The 18,418-nt window shown below is 47.7% G+C and overlaps 6 protein-coding genes across 6 annotated transcripts; 4 read left to right on the plus strand and 2 right to left on the minus strand.

Moving 5' to 3' along the window:
• Nucleotides 1-484: 484 nt before the first annotated feature.
• Nucleotides 485-2,092, minus strand: BU24DRAFT_470223 (cyclohexanone monooxygenase; the record flags this gene model as incomplete). Its single annotated transcript, XM_033532656.1, has 1 exon — nt 485-2,092. One exon carries the CDS (start codon nt 2,090-2,092, stop codon nt 485-487), a length of 1,608 nt encoding a protein of 535 aa, XP_033389790.1.
• Nucleotides 2,093-3,398: 1,306 nt separating this feature from the next.
• BU24DRAFT_446463 (uncharacterized protein) lies at nt 3,399-4,739 on the plus strand. Its single transcript, XM_033530772.1, has 2 exons — nt 3,399-4,208; nt 4,265-4,739. Exons 1-2 carry the CDS (start codon nt 3,606-3,608, stop codon nt 4,613-4,615), a joined length of 954 nt encoding a protein of 317 aa, XP_033389791.1. The 5' UTR covers nt 3,399-3,605; the 3' UTR covers nt 4,616-4,739.
• Nucleotides 4,740-6,936: 2,197 nt separating this feature from the next.
• BU24DRAFT_457434 (kinase-like protein) lies at nt 6,937-8,799 on the minus strand (the record flags this gene model as incomplete). The annotated part of the gene is made up of 7 exons (XM_033531541.1): nt 6,937-6,950; nt 7,115-7,231; nt 7,284-7,455; nt 7,505-7,623; nt 7,678-7,887; nt 7,943-8,271; nt 8,327-8,799. The coding sequence occupies 7 exons, from the start codon at nt 8,797-8,799 to the stop codon at nt 6,937-6,939; spliced, it is 1,434 nt and encodes a 477-aa protein (XP_033389792.1).
• Nucleotides 8,800-9,986: 1,187 nt separating this feature from the next.
• BU24DRAFT_487870 (uncharacterized protein) lies at nt 9,987-11,821 on the plus strand. Its single transcript, XM_033533500.1, has 3 exons — nt 9,987-10,290; nt 10,346-10,559; nt 10,619-11,821. The coding sequence occupies exons 1-3, from the start codon at nt 10,087-10,089 to the stop codon at nt 11,431-11,433; spliced, it is 1,233 nt and encodes a 410-aa protein (XP_033389793.1). The 5' UTR covers nt 9,987-10,086; the 3' UTR covers nt 11,434-11,821.
• Nucleotides 11,822-11,863: 42 nt separating this feature from the next.
• BU24DRAFT_383514 (cytochrome P450 monooxygenase-like protein) lies at nt 11,864-13,752 on the plus strand. Its single transcript, XM_033524813.1, has 3 exons — nt 11,864-11,970; nt 12,063-13,375; nt 13,453-13,752. The coding sequence occupies exons 1-3, from the start codon at nt 11,881-11,883 to the stop codon at nt 13,610-13,612; spliced, it is 1,563 nt and encodes a 520-aa protein (XP_033389794.1). The 5' UTR covers nt 11,864-11,880; the 3' UTR covers nt 13,613-13,752.
• A 3,364-nt stretch (nt 13,753-17,116) lies between these two features.
• On the plus strand, nt 17,117-17,969 carry BU24DRAFT_21095 (CoA-dependent acyltransferase). The gene has a single exon (XM_033521935.1). It carries the CDS (start codon nt 17,198-17,200, stop codon nt 17,636-17,638), a length of 441 nt encoding a protein of 146 aa, XP_033389795.1. The 5' UTR covers nt 17,117-17,197; the 3' UTR covers nt 17,639-17,969.
• The last annotated feature ends 449 nt before the right edge of the window (nt 17,970-18,418 follow it).

An 18,418-nucleotide genomic window follows, 5' to 3' on the forward strand; every position in this document is an offset into this window, starting at 1 on the left:
GACAGGCTGTCTTGCGTGAACGACAGAAGTCACATGGTCGTTGTCGCTTGCTCATATATTTTCGATTGGACGATGACATTGAGCAAAAACATGAGCAGAAGGGCGGGAGGTCATGTGTGCCCGTTTTGACATGTGCATTTCCTAGTGAGGTGAGGATGCAAGCTGAGAAGCTGAGTTAGTGCCAGTTGCGTTAGTCGAAACTCGGATGAAAATCGGACTAGAAGCGCGAGGTTTCGTGTCTACCTAGGCACAGATGAAGTCAATTGAGGAAGCCAAATAGAAGGTGATTGCATGAGATTAAGAGTGACCGAAAGAATTCATAAAGAATGAAGTGAATTCATGTCTCAAGTACGATCACTTAGCGCACTGTCGTCCTACTGTCATCCAAGAGCTCTCCAGGTCACGGATCGGCAAACTAGAAGACGTTCCAAATTCGAAACCAGTGAAGAAATCATAATCATATCTGGAATTACGAAAAAGAATATCAGGAAAACTGGAAGCCTGGATATCCCTGTTCCTGTTCATGAGCAATTGCGGCTCTCAATCGACCGATGCCACCAAAAAAGAATCGCGGCGCTACGGCTCCCCCTTCGACATTTTCTCCAAAGAACCAGCTCGGTGTCTTCGAAAACAATGTCTGATTAGCAACAGTTGTTATAGTCTCAAACCATTGCTCGTCTGCCTCCTTTGTACTCTCGATAACGCCATTGCCCTTGCCTTCCTTGCGATATTCTTCTGCACGGGCAATCAGGTCCGCGGCGAATGAAGCTCCAGTCTCGGTCACAGGCGCGTTGTTCGCAAATGCTGCGCCAGGGCCATTGACAAAGAACAGATTCGGGAACTTCGATGTTGCAGCTCCGAGATGGGTTCGAGGTGCTTCCGACCAATGGTCCCTCAGACTCAATCCATCACGCCCTTTTATATCGATAGCAAAATACGATCCATCCGTTGCATTGAAGCCAGTCGCAAACACAATGAGGTCGAGCTCATGCAATTTCCCGTCGGATGTTTTGATACCTCCGGACTCAATACTGGTAATCGGAGTCTTCTTCAAGTCCACAGCACTAACGTTCTCTTGATTGAAACGGTAATAATATTTATCGTCTGTGAGTGGTCGTCGCGCAAACCAATCCTTCGATAGAAGCACTTCAGCAGTCTCGGGGTCTTTAACGATTTCTTTGATCTTTCGATGGATGAAATTGATCGCCTCCTTATTCGCCGCTTCATCAGTGGCGAGATCCGAAAACCCACCAAACATGAAACGGAAACCGCTCCCTTCGTCCCAAAGGTCTTGGAAGATATGCTCGCGGTCTTTGGCAGATACGGAAAATACAGGCCTGTTGGGTTCCGGGAATCCGAATCCGAGAGAAGACGCGAACACACTGTGCCAAAGCTTATCATAGTTTTCATTGATGGCCTTCCGCTCCTCAGGAGATACAGGCCGTAGAGCAGCGGGTAAGACATACTGCGGATGTCGAATGAAATGCTCTAGTGACTTTGCATGTTCCGCGAGAGCGCCGACTAGTTGAACACCGGACGCCCCGCTGCCAATGACACCGATGCGTTTGCCTTCCCATTCCACGTCTGGTTTCCATGACGAGCTGTGTACAACACGACCTTTGAACGTCTCCAGTCCCGGGACTTGAGGTATGTTCTTCCGATGCAGAATTCCTATGGCTGTGACCAGATAGCGGACCGTAAATTCGTCACCTGCACTGGTACCGACTTCCCAAACATTCTTCTGATCATTCCAATTTGCATGCTTGAGCTCCGTCTCAAAGCGTATATGCGGGTATAAGTCGTGCTTCCGTGCAATTCCCTGGAAGTATTCTTCAAGCTCCGGCTGAGTAAGGTAATTGTGTGACCATTTGGAGGTCTGGAGTAGTTCCTTATCCCATGAGTATCGGTATGTTTGGCTGTCTACGTCACTCCTAGCTCCCGGGTATCGATTCCAGTGCCATGTTCCTCCAACATCCGTGGCTGAGTCAATAGCTACTACGTCCAACCCCAATTGTTTGAGGAGATAAAGCTCATACAAGCCCCCGAAACCTGTGCCAACCACCAGCGCGTCGTGATGCTTTGATACCGTCATTTAAATGGGGATGCAGTTAAGAATATTGGGAGCTGTGCAATTAATGATCGAGATTCTACTTCCCATCGAAGTCAGACTTATTATCATTTATATATTGCACAGAAGTACTGCATTGCATCAGGTTCGCGCAAGATCACGACACATTGCCTAGTAGATTGCGCAATTCTCAGCAGAATGTCAAGATACATAAAAAGCAAGTAACAAAATCAATGAGCCGAACAAACACCCATCATAACCCAGAAAATTTCATGATACTCCTCTCTGATCTGAGCAAGGCCCTACAAATGATAGTGTTGTCGAGTGCGATTAGCGTGTCATTCCATTTTTAGTTTGTCAGAGCTGCTGGTGCTGCTAATGAGTATGAAATTCCATCCTGATAGGTTGTAAGAGGTTGTAGCTATAATTTTGGAGTCTGAACACAATACACTACCTGGCCTTGCAAACCTCCACACCTTTTTGTTTTCGAACGGTCTATTTTTAATTATTCAAACGCAACAAAAACAAAACGATCCCATATCTCATACTTGGTGAGTATCATCTCGAGTTTCGATCGTGTGTTTAGCGTTTCTTCGGGCCGAGGCTCATGCGCTGATGCTGGGGCTGGTCGCGCTTTTGGCAAGACCCCAACGTTTCAAACAATTGCTTGTTGTAGATCATGCTGCACACAACAATAATGCACACGCAGAAACTTGGAGTGCACGGAGACGTTTCGCTGGGCTTGATTGTTTCTGGTTGGACGGATTTTCGACGAGGATTGATCCGATTGCCGACTGAGAATCCCTACCTGTAACTCCACACACTCATCACAGCAATGCCTTCGCAATGGAAACCTCGATACGATAACAATGACTATGATTCATTGAGTTCCACATTCTTGAACAGATGTGCTCACAAAGTCGGCGACAGTTAACTAAAGACAAAATGCCCATGGAATTGCTCCGTCTAATCGAAATCAAGCAACTTGCGCCCCATATTGTTGGTCTGAATTAAGTTTCGTTCCGAATCATGCTAGGGTTGTTTTAAGTTTTGTCAAAAGGTAAGCAAAATGGACCCAGGCTACGATACACCGGCCGCCAAGAGTCCCGATACACTCGCAACCAAAAAAAAGAAGCTTTGAAACCGAACTTTCTTTCCCATCAGGGCATTCTAGGCATCCAGATTGGTGATATTCCTGTGGAAGCCAAGATCTTACGGAAACACCAATTCACAGCCAAGCAAATCTTGCGTTGGAGATGGGTGTGGAATATGAAGCATATTCCATGAAGATATCAAAATGGGTGGCATTCGGAAGATACTCAATTGCCATCGTTCTAAGTATAAGAAGCCTTGAATTCATTCCAACTACTTGCTGTCATCATCCAACTACCACCACAACAACAACTTCACTTCTATTCTTCATTTCTTTTCTTCTTTAATATCGACATCAAACAGCCCGGTGCTGCAGTCTCAAACGTTCCTTCGATTTCATACTTAATTCTTCATCGTTCCTCAGGCCGTTTCATCAACATCCAACATGCATTTCACACAACAGCTCGCAGTGGCCGCTGGCCTCATCGCCTATGTTTCTGCCCACGGTATGGTCGTGGAGGTGAAGGGTGCCAACGGTGTCAACATGCCCGGATTGACCGTCGCTGACGGCACTCCTCGCGATTGCTCTTCTAACGGATGCGGTTCCCAGGCGGACACCGCCATCATCCGTGACCGCGACATCCAGAGCGGCAAATGCGGCCCTCTAGGCCGTACCCAGGGTAACGGCCCAGTCGACGCTGCCGTCATGATCGCATCTTTCATGGGTACTGGCAACGGCAATGTTCCTACCAACAACGGTGCTTCCGGCAGTGTCGGTGTTGAGGATAACATCCAGAACCAGGGTGGACAGGCCGGGCAGGGCAACCAGGGCGGCCGCGGTCAGAGGCGCCAGTTGCTCGGTGGACTTCTCGGTGGCGGCGGTGGCAACGGTGGAGGTGCCACTGGCATTCAGGGCCTTCTCGGAGGAGGTGGCAACAAGGCTGAGGGCCCACCAGAGAGCCGTGTTGCTGCTGCTGCAGGCACAGGTGCTACCAGCGGATTGCCCACTGCCAACGATGATGGCACCATTGATATGACTTTCCGTCAGGTAAGCATTGGCTTCCACCATAGACATCCGAAAACATTTTGACTAACGGTGACCAGATCAACCAAGATGGTGCTGGTCCATTCGAGGCCTCTGTTGACGGCACCTCTGGTGGAACCGACCCGGCTGCCTTCCAGGACGCTGAGGTCACCAAGGATGTTCCAGGACTTGGTGTCCAGGGTATCTCTCTTGCCACCTCCACCGAGTTTGACATGCAAGTCAAGATGCCTGCTGGTATGACTTGTGACGCCAATGTTGGTGGTGCCAGCAACGTGTGCATTGCTCGTGTCCGCAACGGTGCTGCTGCTGGTCCCTTCGGTGGATCTGTCGCTTTCACCCAGAGCGCCAACGCCAGGAAGAGGGCTATTGCTTACCGTCTCAAGAAGCGCATGGAGATTGTTCGTAACTAGATCTTTGATTCTACTCTGAACAGTCGCAAGGCTTGTAGGCGCGGATATGTAGTTACAGATAGAGTTACAAGGTCGACGCCTCTTGATGAGAATTGACTGAGTAGCAACCGTTGCGACATTCGCTAGAGATAATAGACAATTTCGTTTCTCTTCAAAATTTGGATCATATTGATGACTCGCCTCTAACCATACGTTTATTCTCTAAACCCTACATAGCAAAATAGGAATGTAATTTGACCCCTACTCTCTCGATAAAGCTAACTGACCCATTGAACCAACACCGTTATTTTAAATGCCTATCTTATCACTAACTATGCCATGCAGAATGACTTCATCACATTATTCGAAATTTCTTCTTCACTAGGAAGAACTACGGCCCCATCACCATCGGTGTTGGCTGTCTCCACCCTTTTTGACAATATATGACAAGAATTCCAAAGAATCTATACTTCTTTCATCCGGCCGGACTGAAACTGATGTGACGAAGGATCAACTCAATTTGGATCAGAGTCCCCGGCACATTGTGCCACCGAAGGACTAAATACGGGCAGTTCGGAGCATGCTGGAGAGGCGGCACTCAGTGTCTCGAATGTTTTCCATTCAAAGTCAATCGCGCCGAAAAACACAGAGTTGATAATGCTCAGGGCAAAATTCTCCAGCAACTCTTTAACTCCAATAGATATAACGCATAACGATCGGTTATCGAGGTGCGTCATGTTCGTAATGCACGGCAACCCTCTATTGAGTGGTCTTCTATGAAACAGTGGTAATTTCCACCCTAAATAGTGTATGTAAGTCGAATACTTCCCGTTGGGAGGCTATGACTGTCACTCGAGAGATGGCAGTCATCAGGATAGGAGAAGGCAAGCATATAAGGCAGCCAATATGCTGTAGTATGTATCTAAGATGCTTGTTTGTATATTAGGCGATTGTAAAGGATACGGGACATGCACATTCACTCTTAATCAATGCTCTTTACCTATCCAAGGTAGGATAACCAGGGTTGTCGAAACTCCATCTACGCTGAAATGATGACGATCAATGCAGTGGTTAGTAGAAGACCTTTAGCTCAGTACAGCAGCATCATCGAGTACGAATGCATTGTTAAATCTTTTAGTAAAGTTTGGGGAATCATCTCACCAGGAGTGAAATCAACTGCGCCCAAGTTAGTCCTTCTATGTAATAGATCCAGAGTACTGAAGCGTTTTTTAATCATAGATCATCTATGAAATCAAAGCAGGCCCATATACAGATTCTCACAATTTTAAATCAGCATCTTGCATATTAGGAAAACATTCTCTTTGTGGTAGAGATGATCTTATCATCATGTGTGTCAGTTACTACTCGATTGAGATTTACGTACATGTCTCTATCGCTTTGCCTATTTACTCTTTGATGCCAACACTTTCGATGTAGTAACCAGACAGTTGGCCTGATAATATATTCTTATCTCTGATCTGTAGATGGAACACATCAAAAAAAAGAAAGATTGAGAATCAGAGTGTTACAAAAGTTACTTCGTTTCAACGCGCTAATAAGGGAACACTGGGTCTGGGAAGATCTGTATGGCTCCGCCCTTGGTACGCGGTCGTAGTTTGAAAGAGGCATCGCCAACCTTCTTGACTATAATATGTCCAACTATGTAAAGACCGTTCCTTTCTTGCTCGGGTGTTTGGAGATGGATTGTGATATGCAGCCGTTTTTCTCTCCTACTCCTATGAGGGTAATTACGGATGTAAAGGTTAGCAAAACCTTCGAACTCTTTTCTGCGCGCCAGATGTTCGCAAAGTTTTGTGACATTTTCATGTTTCACTGCGGCATTTGTAGGGGATTCTTCATCAACCCAGCCAACGTGAGTGCGCTCTATATTAGCCATAGCAGATTGGGAATACTAGCTTTAGCAACACCTTTTTTGTGGGGGCACGTTTTTCTGGGGAGCAGCTTTCTCGGAAAGGGTTTTTTGGAAGTTGTATTTGCGAAATGAGTGCTAGTAAGCCTATAGTCGGAAGAGTTACAATCCAGAGACTTTTATATCATATCGTCTGAACGGAGATACATGAGGCACTTTATTTTGGGTGTATGCACAATGTCCTTTGAAACGCCTGGTCATGTCGAGAGTAATTGGACAAAGGAATTAATTAGAGATCATGGTGATCAGATGGGCTTAGGCGCCAAATAGCTAGCAAAGAGACAGTTCAAAATGAACGCATACCAAAGCGACAATATACCAAGCCCCAGAATGTTCTGAAATGATATGATTCGATCATGCTTGATCCATCCACCCAGAGTCCTGAATAAACTCCTCCGTTGTAAGAAGTTCCTCAGCTGTTGGACGCTGATTGGGATCAGCCACTAGCATCCTCCGAAGATACTTCCCAAGCATCACTATGTACCTTTCTACCTCAGGCCTCCCTTCTAAAGGCATGTATTGGGATGCGTCATTTTTTCTGATTTCAACCCTCTCTCTTAGAAACTTCTCATGTTCCTCACTACACCTACCACTATTCTTCCTTAGGATTTCCTCTGCCTCTTTCACTTTGATGTTAGGTAGCTTGTCGGGCCAATACACCACACGTCTCACAATATCCTCCAAAGTATTCTTCCCAAAACTAAACACTGCATAAGGTTAATAAGAAGCCTATAAAAGTTGTTGACCAGGACAACATACCACAAGGCTTTGGGATAGCTTTCCACATGCCGTTCCCTATGGCCTCGATCATAGCACCAAGGAGCCACTCAGCAGTAGACTGGCCGATGTATTCGAAAATCTGTGGAATAAGAGCACGCTTATCTTCATTAAGAAGTTCAAAAATATCCTGGCGTGTGGCAGCCCAATACGTCTAGAACTCGTCAGCTAAAAAGCAAGGTTTCTGAACATCGCCCCCTTACAATGCAAGCAAGCTGCCACACATCTATTGCCTTGGACAGGGGTCTTTTAAAAACCATTTCGGGCGGTGTAAGGGGTTCCGCAACAGCCACAGAATGGGGATACTCGTCGTCAAAGAACGCTAGACATGTATTAGGCCAGCTCGTAATATAAGGGAGCAGTTACAATGACTTACAGGAAGAGAAGTCCACAACCTTTACAAACAAAGAATCTAGAGCCTCCCTTTTCTTTTCATGCTCAATAAATGTCGTAGCATTCGCAACTAAATGCGTTGGAACACCACATTCTAGTGATTTCCCGTTGTGTCTCGTAACCTTGCCAATCCAAGGCTTATCGTATGAATAGTACTCAGGTAGGGGAAACATGATATTTGTACTGCTCAAATCTAGGGGAATGCAATCCTTAGTAGGGGAACCGTATTATTGCACTGATTTACTAACCTCCGTGAACAACATGGCACTTATGCATAAAGTCCAGTGCAAGTAGTAATTGCCGACTAAATTGGCGACACTCAGATTCACATAGCCGGCGTATAGGTTTTTGACGAAAGGTATAGTCGTCCAAAGTTTCCCCCAGTGGTTCCGTGACAATGCATAGGTGGTTACCGTTGATTCCCTTATGGTAGAAGTGATCAAGAAGATGAAGAACATGCTTTCGCCCTAGATGTTCCAGCGAGCTGTCGCGGAATCGCTGCAAGATTCGCAATTCCTTATTGTCGCTTTGGGATATCCTTGCTGCTAATACCTTAATAGCAACGAATTTGTTGTCACTGTCACACGTTAATTATTTGAACTTGAGATAAAGTTGCACAGAACCTATCGCACTAGATGTCTCTTGCTCTCCAAACAGTAGAGGAACATCCCCATCCAAGCTTTTGCTCGATCCGGTACCGCCCTTCCTTGTACAAATCGCCAATATAGACAGGATGAAACAAGTCCGGACCGTAATAATCTAGCGATTCAGCCGGGACAGCAGCACTGTAACCAGAACGATGACGCCAGTTTCTTTGGTCCTTAGCACTATCGTCAGAATCGAGCGTGCTATCTGAGCTAGGATCATCGTCAGAATCTAGCATGCTACCTGGGCTAGAGTCATCGTCAATGTCTCGGGTGTGCATGCTTTCAGAGCCAGGGCAGTCGTCAATTTTTCTAGCAATCTCTTGAGAATGTGTGCTTTCAGAGCTAGAGCCGTCCTCAACCTCCCGAGCACGTATGCTTTCAGAGACAGAGCATTCGCCAATCGTTTCAGAAGGTGCGCTTTCAGAGATAGAGTAATTGTCGACCTGTCGAGTATCCATGGCAGATGCGAAAGGAGAGGTTGTTCATCGAAGAATGTCGTTGGTCAAAAGCGTACGCAACTATTGAGGTCTGCCTTTTGTCCTGGTCCAACGCTTGGCTTTTAAATGTTGAATAACTCTGCCAAAACCCTTGGATATGAGTAAAAGGACTTAAAAGCGTTGGCTGTGTTCTCTAGAAGCCATCCTAATAAGCGTCAACTGAAACTCAGGCGGTTGAACCGTTCTCCTGCAATGCGTGCCGCTCTTGAAAGGCGTCAAAGGCCCATAGCGTTTTGTGGCGGTGGGCTCAACAAAGAAGCTATTTCTTTCTAGATAATGAGATCTTATAGGTCAAGGAAGCCTAACCAAGAAATATCGTCTAGTCTCTCTTGGTTCTTGACGGACTCTTCCTTGAACGGAGAAAGGGATCATTGCGCCATGGTAATATCGGCAAGCAGCCACCCTCTTTGTTCTTCGCACTCATCTAGCGGGAGACAGTGACAAGTGAGCTACTAACTGTCGTTATCAAGAGAAGAAAGAATGAAATCATTGAGGCATGACGAAACGAAGCATCAGAGCCAATCCACAAGTTGAGATGTAATTCCTTAGAAGGAAGTTTGGAGGCTCACCACAGTACGAGATGGCATAGCGGACCAGGTATCAACACTAATTTGTATGATAAGTAAGTACACTTCCACAACCAAGGAGCAAAGATGCAAGCACCAGTCAACATCCCCTACTTGCAATTGAAATCTCCTCATTCGGCCGTTAAGGCTTACACCGCTGGAGAGTACACTCATCCTCCCCTCAATGCTGCGATCGCTGAAGTGCATGTTGAACAGCAACAGGAACATGACTTTACCCTACTGATTCTATGACTAGGCCAATAAGGCAGCTGCAAATTATGGTAGGATACTCTTCTGGTGCAACTGTCCAGCGTTACATCTCCGCAAATGTATCATTGCAAGCACGGTGTGGAAGCGATAATTGCTAGTGCTATGCACTCCTAGGAGAATATGGCGTGCCTATCAATTACGTAGATGGATGGTTCATAGTGTATTACGGTTACGCATGACTCCTTTGCATGCCACAAAATTGCATCAAGCCAGATGTTTGAAGCGCAACATGCGCCAAGATTTGCAACCATTGTAAATACGCTAACACAAGAAGGAAAAAGCTAGAATTTTCCCCCTCACGTGCCTTTTCCGTGCACCTCCTCGCCTGCATCTGTAATGGTCTAGGACTTTAAGTCTTCAGTCACTGCTACTGTTCAGAACAGCGCTTGAATAGGGCATCAGCACACACAAAATGGCGTATGGGACCACGCAGTCTACTGCAACCCTTGATACTCCTCCCTCAGAATCAATACCCACACCATCCACAAGCCGAGATGCCGAGGAACACGAATCTGAACTACCAACAAGGGTCAAAGTATGGCAACGATTGAAGTCTTTCTACTACCGGAATTTTGGCCTGTTTCTAGTATTTCTAGCCCAAACATGCGGTTCTATAGTGAGTTATCTTACCTTCCCACTGTATTATACCACGCTAACACGGTGACGTTCAGATGAACACAGCAGCAAAGCTGCTCGCCACGGGATATGAAGAAAAATTCCATAGCTTGCAGATCATCTTTGTCCGGATGTCATGCACGACTATCATCGGCTGTTTATACATGTGGTATAATAAGACTCCCGACTTTCCGTTGGGGAGACGCGGAGTTAGGAAATTGCTGGTCTTGCGAGGCTTTGCAGGATTCATAGGATTGTTCGGACTCTACTGTAAGTTCTCGTTGTGTTCCCGAGATCATTGGAGCAACATATGTTAACGTACAATCTAGATTCACTCACATGGCTTGAATTTTCCGATGCAACCGTCATAACGTTCTTGATTCCCACCATGACAGCCATTGTCTGTTTCGTTTGGCTTCGAGAACCCTTCACGTATAAAGAAGCTTTTGCAGGTTTCATCGCGTTTTGCGGCGTTTTATTTGTTGCTCGGCCGCGATGGCTATTCCCCCATCCTCCTGCGGATCCCATATCCGGCAAGCCAGAGCCGCATGGTGAAGCAATTGTAGATGCTTTCACTATGATCAGCGAACATGCATCACAAGAAATCAGGGTAACTGGTGCCATATCTGTGAGCCAACATACGATAGCTATCATGTTGGCTATTGTGGGAACATTGGGGGCATCAATGGCATATGCCACAATCCGTGTCATTGGGAAACGCTCACACGCGCTCATAAGTGTGAATTACTTCGCTGCCATCGCGACGGTTGGTTCCGCCACTATCATTCTTGCTCACCCAGATCTCCACTTTGTGATCCCTCGCACTCTGGGTCAATGGGGGTTGGTCACTATCATTGGCCTTACTGGCTTCTTGCTCCAGTTTCTCTTAACTGAAGGACTGCAACGAGAAAAGGCGGGCCGCGCAACAAACCTGACTTATCTTCAACTAGTATTTGCACTGGTGATAGAGCGTGTCATTTGGGGAACAACACCGCCAGTCGAGAGTCTTGTTGGTGCAATGCTCATTATCGGTGCGGCAATCTGGGTCAGCCTCCAGAAGAATGCACCAATTGTCGATCAGAAGACACAGATCCCTGATGAGGAGAGCAGACTGTTGGGAGACGATAATGAAAGGACTCGATGATGCATCCTCGCGAACTAATGTCTCACAATATCTATATCTTACGACTTTTCACAATTCCTCAAGCTTCTAGAATTTCGTGTTTTTCCAGGCTCTATTGTTCAGACGATACGATTACGCTCGCTAGTCAGCATTGGACTGTAGCAGGCCGTACGCTAGGCACATAATACGAAAGTCTTATGTTGCACTTGTCTACTAATGTTTTTGGCGGTTGAACTGGCTTAGCGAATGAGGAAGGAGGTTAAATAATTACGACTCTGACAGAACAACCGAAGATAGACGAATTGTGCGATAGGCGCAGTTGACAAATAGCAGGCCAACCGAGGCCAGCCCCGCTATGCGAAGTGGTATGACCGGGTTGCCGTCATAGTTTAAGCTGACAATAATAAGCAGCATTGTTTTCTTCCATTTGGAATTCATTGCACTTTCGCTCTGTGGTTACAAGTCGTGATGGAGTCGATTTTACAATTGCTGCAGGACGTTCGCGGCTATGCTAGCCCGGCGAACATTGGCCTTGCATTGGGCTCGCTAATTGCTTGTGTGAGTGAAAACCAATCGAATGGCTGTTGCCTTGCGAACATAGATATGTGAAGAGCATCAGCATGGAAATTCTTGACTAACGAATCTTGCAGGCCGCAATCTATGCTTTCTATGGATGCATTTACAATATCTACTTTCATCCTCTATCTCACATTCCCGGCCCTTTTCTCTCTCGTGCCTCTGGTATCCCGTATACGCTGCGCTTGCGCAATGGCAGCATCGCACCCTGGATCCAGAAGCTGCACCGTACTTATGGTGATGCGGTTAGAGTGACACCCACCGAAGTTTCGTTCATCTCTGGCGAAACGGCATGGCAAGATATCTACGGATTCCGCATCGGGAAGCATGCAAAGACTGGCGCGTACTCCAAAGATCTTCAATGGTTCCCCAAGCCGCACAACGGAAGCTATTCCCTGGTCGGTGCAGATGAGGAGACGCACTCTCGAATGCGAAAGACTATGAGCCATGCCTTCAGTGACAAGGCCCTGAGAGAGCAAGAATACCTCGTACAGGAGTTGATCGATCAACTCATTCAGAGACTCCACGAGAAAGTTGAAGAAAAGAACCCCGTCTTGGATATCACGCGTTGGTACAATTACACGACTTTCGACATCGTGACAGACCTCACTTTCGGCGAATCTTTGCATTGTCTAAGAGATAGAGGTACTAACCCATGGATTGATATGGTTTTCAGCGCCCCCAAAGCCATTGGAACTCTTGCTACCCGCCGCAAGTACCCAATCTTCGACTATTATGACAGATTCACGGCGTTCTTCTCCGATAACTCCAAGACTGTTAGCCAGCGTATCGCGTTCTTCAAGCTTGTGACCACCAAAGTAGAAGAGAGAATAGCCAAGCAAACCGACCGGCCAGATTTCATGACTCACATACTGAAGAACAATGGCATTGGGGAAAAGGCTTTGACCAGACCTGAGATAGTGGCTAACAGCGCGCTGTTGCTAGTTGCTGGCAGCGAAACAACCGCCACGACATTGAGCGGTGCAACATGGCTTATGCTCAAGAACCCAGAGGTCTACAAGAAAGTTGTTGCTGAAGTGCGATCGCGCTTCACAAGCCAAGACCAGATCACCATGGAGGAAGTCAATAAATTGGAATACCTCATCGTCATGTTTCAAGAAGCGTTCCGATACTACCCCCCCGTTCCTACAGGTTTCCCTCGCATAGTCCCTCCTGGCGGCGACAGAATCTCTGGTTTCTATATCCCTGAAGGCACTTCTGTTTATGTTTCCCAGCATGCGACGAACCATTCCGATCGCAATTTTGCGGATCCAGAAGCGTTCGTGCCAGAACGATGGCTCAAGAACCCCGACGCCAAGTACAAGAATGACAAACAGTCCGTCGTCAATACGTTTTCCTTTGGTCCCCGTGCCTGTCTCGGCAAAAAGTAAGCTCTCAATGCCCCTCCAAACTTTGCACTCCTTTTGTCTTCAAAACATTAATATGCTGACTCGTGGATCACAGCCTTGCATATGCCGAAATGCGCCTGATCATGGCCAAAGTTCTCTTCAATTTTGACCTGGAACTACAACCAGAAAGTTATGATTGGATGTCTAGGATGAAGGTCTTCACACTTTGGGACAAACCGCCGCTAATGGTGTCTTTGCGGCCCGTAAAGCGGTGAAAAGTCGTTGCGGAGTGGTGACGCATGCTTTGCCTCGTGGCATAATGACGAAGATACGATAGAGGAAAATGCTAGCTATGTTACAATGATCAATCATGTATATCGTGTACTAATACGAATGGGCGACAAGCTCGGCTTTCTTCCTATCAACATTTCGCGATGAGCTGATTATTTCTCGCCACTATGGAACGGCACAATTCTCCAAAAAAATGAAAAAGGGAAATAAGCGGAAACATAATGCACGAGGTGGGGTTTCCGTCCGTTCGTCCTCACTAACAATGTAATACGAGGACCTCGTTTCTTAGTTACCCTTGGCGGACAGGCTTATTATGACCGTATCAGAAGCGATGTCCTTCTATCCCATAGTGAAATAATGCAGTGGTGTTATCATTTACTGCCCCTCTCAGTTCATCCCCTAGGTTCATGCGTTCCGCAGTTGCTTTTTGACCACTTTACGTAGCCATCCGAATACGGATGCTGGGATGCTCCAAACAAATGTGCTCTTCGTATTGTTGGCGAGACCCTCGTACTTGTATTGTCCCAAGACCCACATATCGGGAATATTCATGTTACCGGGCCAGCTCTAGACTGAATGGAATCCCCAGGTTTCTCTCCAGTAACCTGTCTACTGGGACATTAGATCTACTATGGAATACATTGTATTCGAAGCATCCCACAACGGGATTGTATTGCAAATAATGGCTTCTATAGACTATAAACTCATTATTCGTTTATATAGTAATCTTGCGTGATCAATTTTTGTGTCTCACGCTGTAAGCCTTGGAATGCCGCGTTTTGGACGATGTCTCAATCGGGCAGGTGAATAATGACATTACTAGCTTCGATTATTACGATGTTAGACCTGGAGCCGTACTCGGGCAAAGGCTACCGACGGTTGACATAGATAAGATTTCTGACATTACTCCGCTCGTACAAGTAGGGCTTTGAACATCATACGACAATAGAGGCAGAGCATTTCGTCTACACCTCTTCTCATCATACAGAATGGTTGCGACAGTAGAAATCGAGGTCCAGTTACCCCTGCTCAAGGAGCAGGAGCTTGAATTGTACGGTTCTGCCTGGGCAATTATTCTGGCACGCCGTGCCGGGGATTTGGAAGCCAGCGATGTCAGTTTCCAATGCGCAATTGGAGCGCGGCAAGACGCGCAGCCTCTACCGCCACTACGACTAGGATTTGATCCGGAAACTCGAGTGGGTGATTTCGTGCGTAACACAAAGCAAAAGCTGGGAGATCTTGCAAAATCAACATGGCCAAATAGCAATCTCAAAAATGCGACTTGTGCCACCTCGATAATAATTGCCGACATCCCAGAAGTGAATATCGAAATCACGAGCAGCCACCAACGCGATGGCTCCGACATCGAATCTCGCGTTCTCATCGGCCAACTCGAACAGACAGTGTCTCAACTTAGCACGTTGGACGCCTCAACCCTGGTTCGAGATGTTCAGATATTCAGCGCTGCAGATGAGCAGTGTATACTTCAATGGAATTCAACACCTCCACCAAGCGTGAACGAGACACTTTGCAGCCTTTTCGCACAACAAGTACAAATTCGACCGAATGCGCCTGCCATTTGCTCCTGGGATATGAACCTTAGCTATGCAGAGCTGGATGTCTTATCGAAGAACCTTGCGGGCGAATTGGTTCGCCGAGGGGTTGTTGGGGAAGATGCAGCAAACCAAGATATAATCGCACTGTGCTTGGACAAGTCAGCGGTCACAATAATAACCATGTTGGCCATTTTGCGAGCCGGCTCTTGCTTTGCACATCTCGGCATAACGAACCCTATCCAACGCCAGGCCCAGTTTCTCACAACTTGCAAGGCCAAATTCCTGATCGTGGATAAGAGCAATATTGAGCGTCTCACGGATCATAAATCATTGGTTGAGGGCTTTGTAGTAGACGAAACCTTCATTCGCGCCCTTCCTGATTTATCGGACGCACTGCCAGAGCCTACACCCTCCCATGCCGCTGCGATCACGTTCACATCGGGATCAACTGGCACGCCTAAAGGGATTGTCGTCGAACATGGTTCTATCGCAACAACCAGTGAGGGCATGTGCGCACCAGACCGTGTGAATGTCGGTCCACACACACGCACGTTCCAGTTCTCAGCCTATACGTTTGATGTGAGCGTAGGCGACGTTTTCTACGCTCTTACCCGAGGTGGCTGTGTGTGCTCACCGTCAGAACAAGAACGAATTAGCGACCTCGCTGCAACAGTGACACGATTGGAGGCTAACTGGGCATTTTTCACGCCCTCTGTGCTCTCTTTGTTGGAGCCCAAAGACGTACCGACATTGCGAACGCTTCTCGTTGGAGGAGAATCACCCTCGCAGAAGCATATTGACCTATGGGCCTCAGATCCGACGGTATCGGTTCACCTTATCATGGGACCAGCCGAATGTGCCATTTACTGCTCTGTAACGAATGCATTTGTAGCTGGCCGTGACAATGCCGCCAACCTTGGCCGTCCGGCTGGCTGTCGCATGTGGGCTGTAGATCCCAATGACCACACCAAGCTTGCACCTATAGGATGTCCTGGAGAAATGATTGTCGAGGGTCGCAATGTAGCAAGAGGCTATCTCAGGGACCCAGAAAAGACGAATCGTGTCTTCCTCGATGGTGCACCATGGCAACCACCATTGCCCACCGAAGCATCTCAATTCTTGCCATCGGTCAAACGACTTTACAAGTCTGGAGATCTCGTAAGATTCCACGCCAACGACGGAACGTTCTCCTTTATTGCCCGGAAAGATAACCAGGTCAAAATCCATGGCCAGCGCGTAGAACTAGATGAGATTGAGCACCACCTAGAAGCTGCAATACCCGGTTCAGACACTGCTGTAGTTCTCCTCAACACAGCTTCACAGCATTCTAAGAAGTATCCCCTCATCTCGTTTCTATCTTTCGCAAAAGACTCTGCAGCCGTCAAAGAGGCCCAGAGCCGTCCCACCCTGCAATTGACCGCTGAGGGAAAAGATGTGCTGCATCAATCCAAAGAGAACCTGTTAAAGGTGATACCATCATACATGATCCCCACACTCTTCATACCAATTCCCGCCATACCATTCTCAATGAACGGAAAGAAGGACGTCGCAACCCTAAGACAAATTGCGCAAAACCTTACACAAGAAGAGTTACTCGCCTTCTCCTTAACGGAAGCATCAACGCAGTCAACGACACGACCTTTGACTTCCCAAGAAGAACAATTGAGAGACCTATGGGTCGAAGTCCTATCCACAAACCCAGCAGATATAACTCCAGACAGCGACTTCATCCAGGAAGGTGGCGACTCCCTGACTTCCATGCAACTAGTCACCGCAGCAGCTAGGAATAACATCCATCTGCCCGTTTCCATCATAATCTCGCAGCCTCGACTATCGGACATGGCCTTGAAGATGGGCACTCTAGATACTTCATCTCAAGACGCAGTGCCCGATAATTTCTCTCTGATCAAACAGACAGTAGACGTCCCAAGTCTCAAGGCTCGCTGTGCCACCGTCTGCAAAATAGACGTCGACCAAATCAGCGACGTCTACCCCAGCACTTCGCCCCAGGCAATGCTCCTGGGCGCGGCACTCATGTCTAAGCCAGGAACATACGTGCTACGTGTGACTTTCCAACTCCCTACATCCGTTTCTTTGGACAAGTTCATATCAGCCTGGGATACAATGACCCAGTCCGCGGAAATCGTCCGCACAAGGCTCGTCAAAGATGAGGATGCGGGTGCGGTACAAGTCGTGACGAAGGGGTTCCAGTGGGATCATTACAATGATCTTAAAGAATTTGAGGCAGAGGAGTTTCCTCGCATGGACTTCGGTACGCCGTTAACGAGACTTGGGGTCGTAAAGAATAGCCCAGGAGGAACGCCGGTGTTTGTGTTCACAATGCATCACGCCCTTTATGATGCTTTCTCGCTCAACATCATCTTCGCTGAAGTATCAAAGTTATACACAACAGTAAGATCAGACATCCATCTCGTCTCATACAATACCCACTAACATCCGACAATAGGGAAAACCAACCCCGCTCGCCCCATTCAAGAACTACGTACGCTACATCTCCCGTCTCCCCCTCCAGAAATGTCTCTCCTACTGGACTTCCGCACTCGCCAACAGTCCCGCGCCCTTCTGGCCCAAACGCGTCACCCCAGGCCACCTCACGTCCGACACGATCCGCGAGCACCTTCCCATCCGCACGCGGCCCCACGAATTCACGCTCGCCATCTTTGCTCAAGCCGCCTTCTCCCTCCTCTACAGCGCCAAGTCTTCCGCGGACGACATCATCTTCTGCATGTCGTTCTCGGGCCGCGAGGTCGAGATCCCGGCGATCCTCGACACCGCGGGTCCGACTCTCTTCACGGTGCCATTCCGCACGAAGATCAGTAGGAAGGAGTCCATCTTCACGTTGCTGGATTCAATTCGTCAGACGATCCTCACGGTCGCCGAGTACGGTCACATTGGATTGCCTGCCATCGTGCGTTCGACGCCCGACGCCGCGAATGCGGTGGACTTCCGCGCATTGTTCGCGGTGCATCCGAAGGGGTTGGAGATGGACGAGGAGGTGTTCGGAAAGAAGCTGAGTTATCAAGAGGAGATGGGTCGGATGCCCTTGTTGTTTGAGTGCTGGGTGGCAGAAGGTGGGTTGGACCTGGTGGCGGAGTATAACACGAGTAGCTTGGAGAAGGAGGAGGTCGAGGAGTTCGTCACGAAATTCCGGAATCTCTTGCCTATGCTTGTAGAGATGGATTGGGAGACGTCGATAAATGATGTTAGTGTGTC

The sequence above is a fragment of the Aaosphaeria arxii genome (assembly GCF_010015735.1).
Source record: "Aaosphaeria arxii CBS 175.79 unplaced genomic scaffold BU24scaffold_1, whole genome shotgun sequence".
NCBI classification, from domain to species: domain Eukaryota; kingdom Fungi; phylum Ascomycota; class Dothideomycetes; order Pleosporales; genus Aaosphaeria; species Aaosphaeria arxii.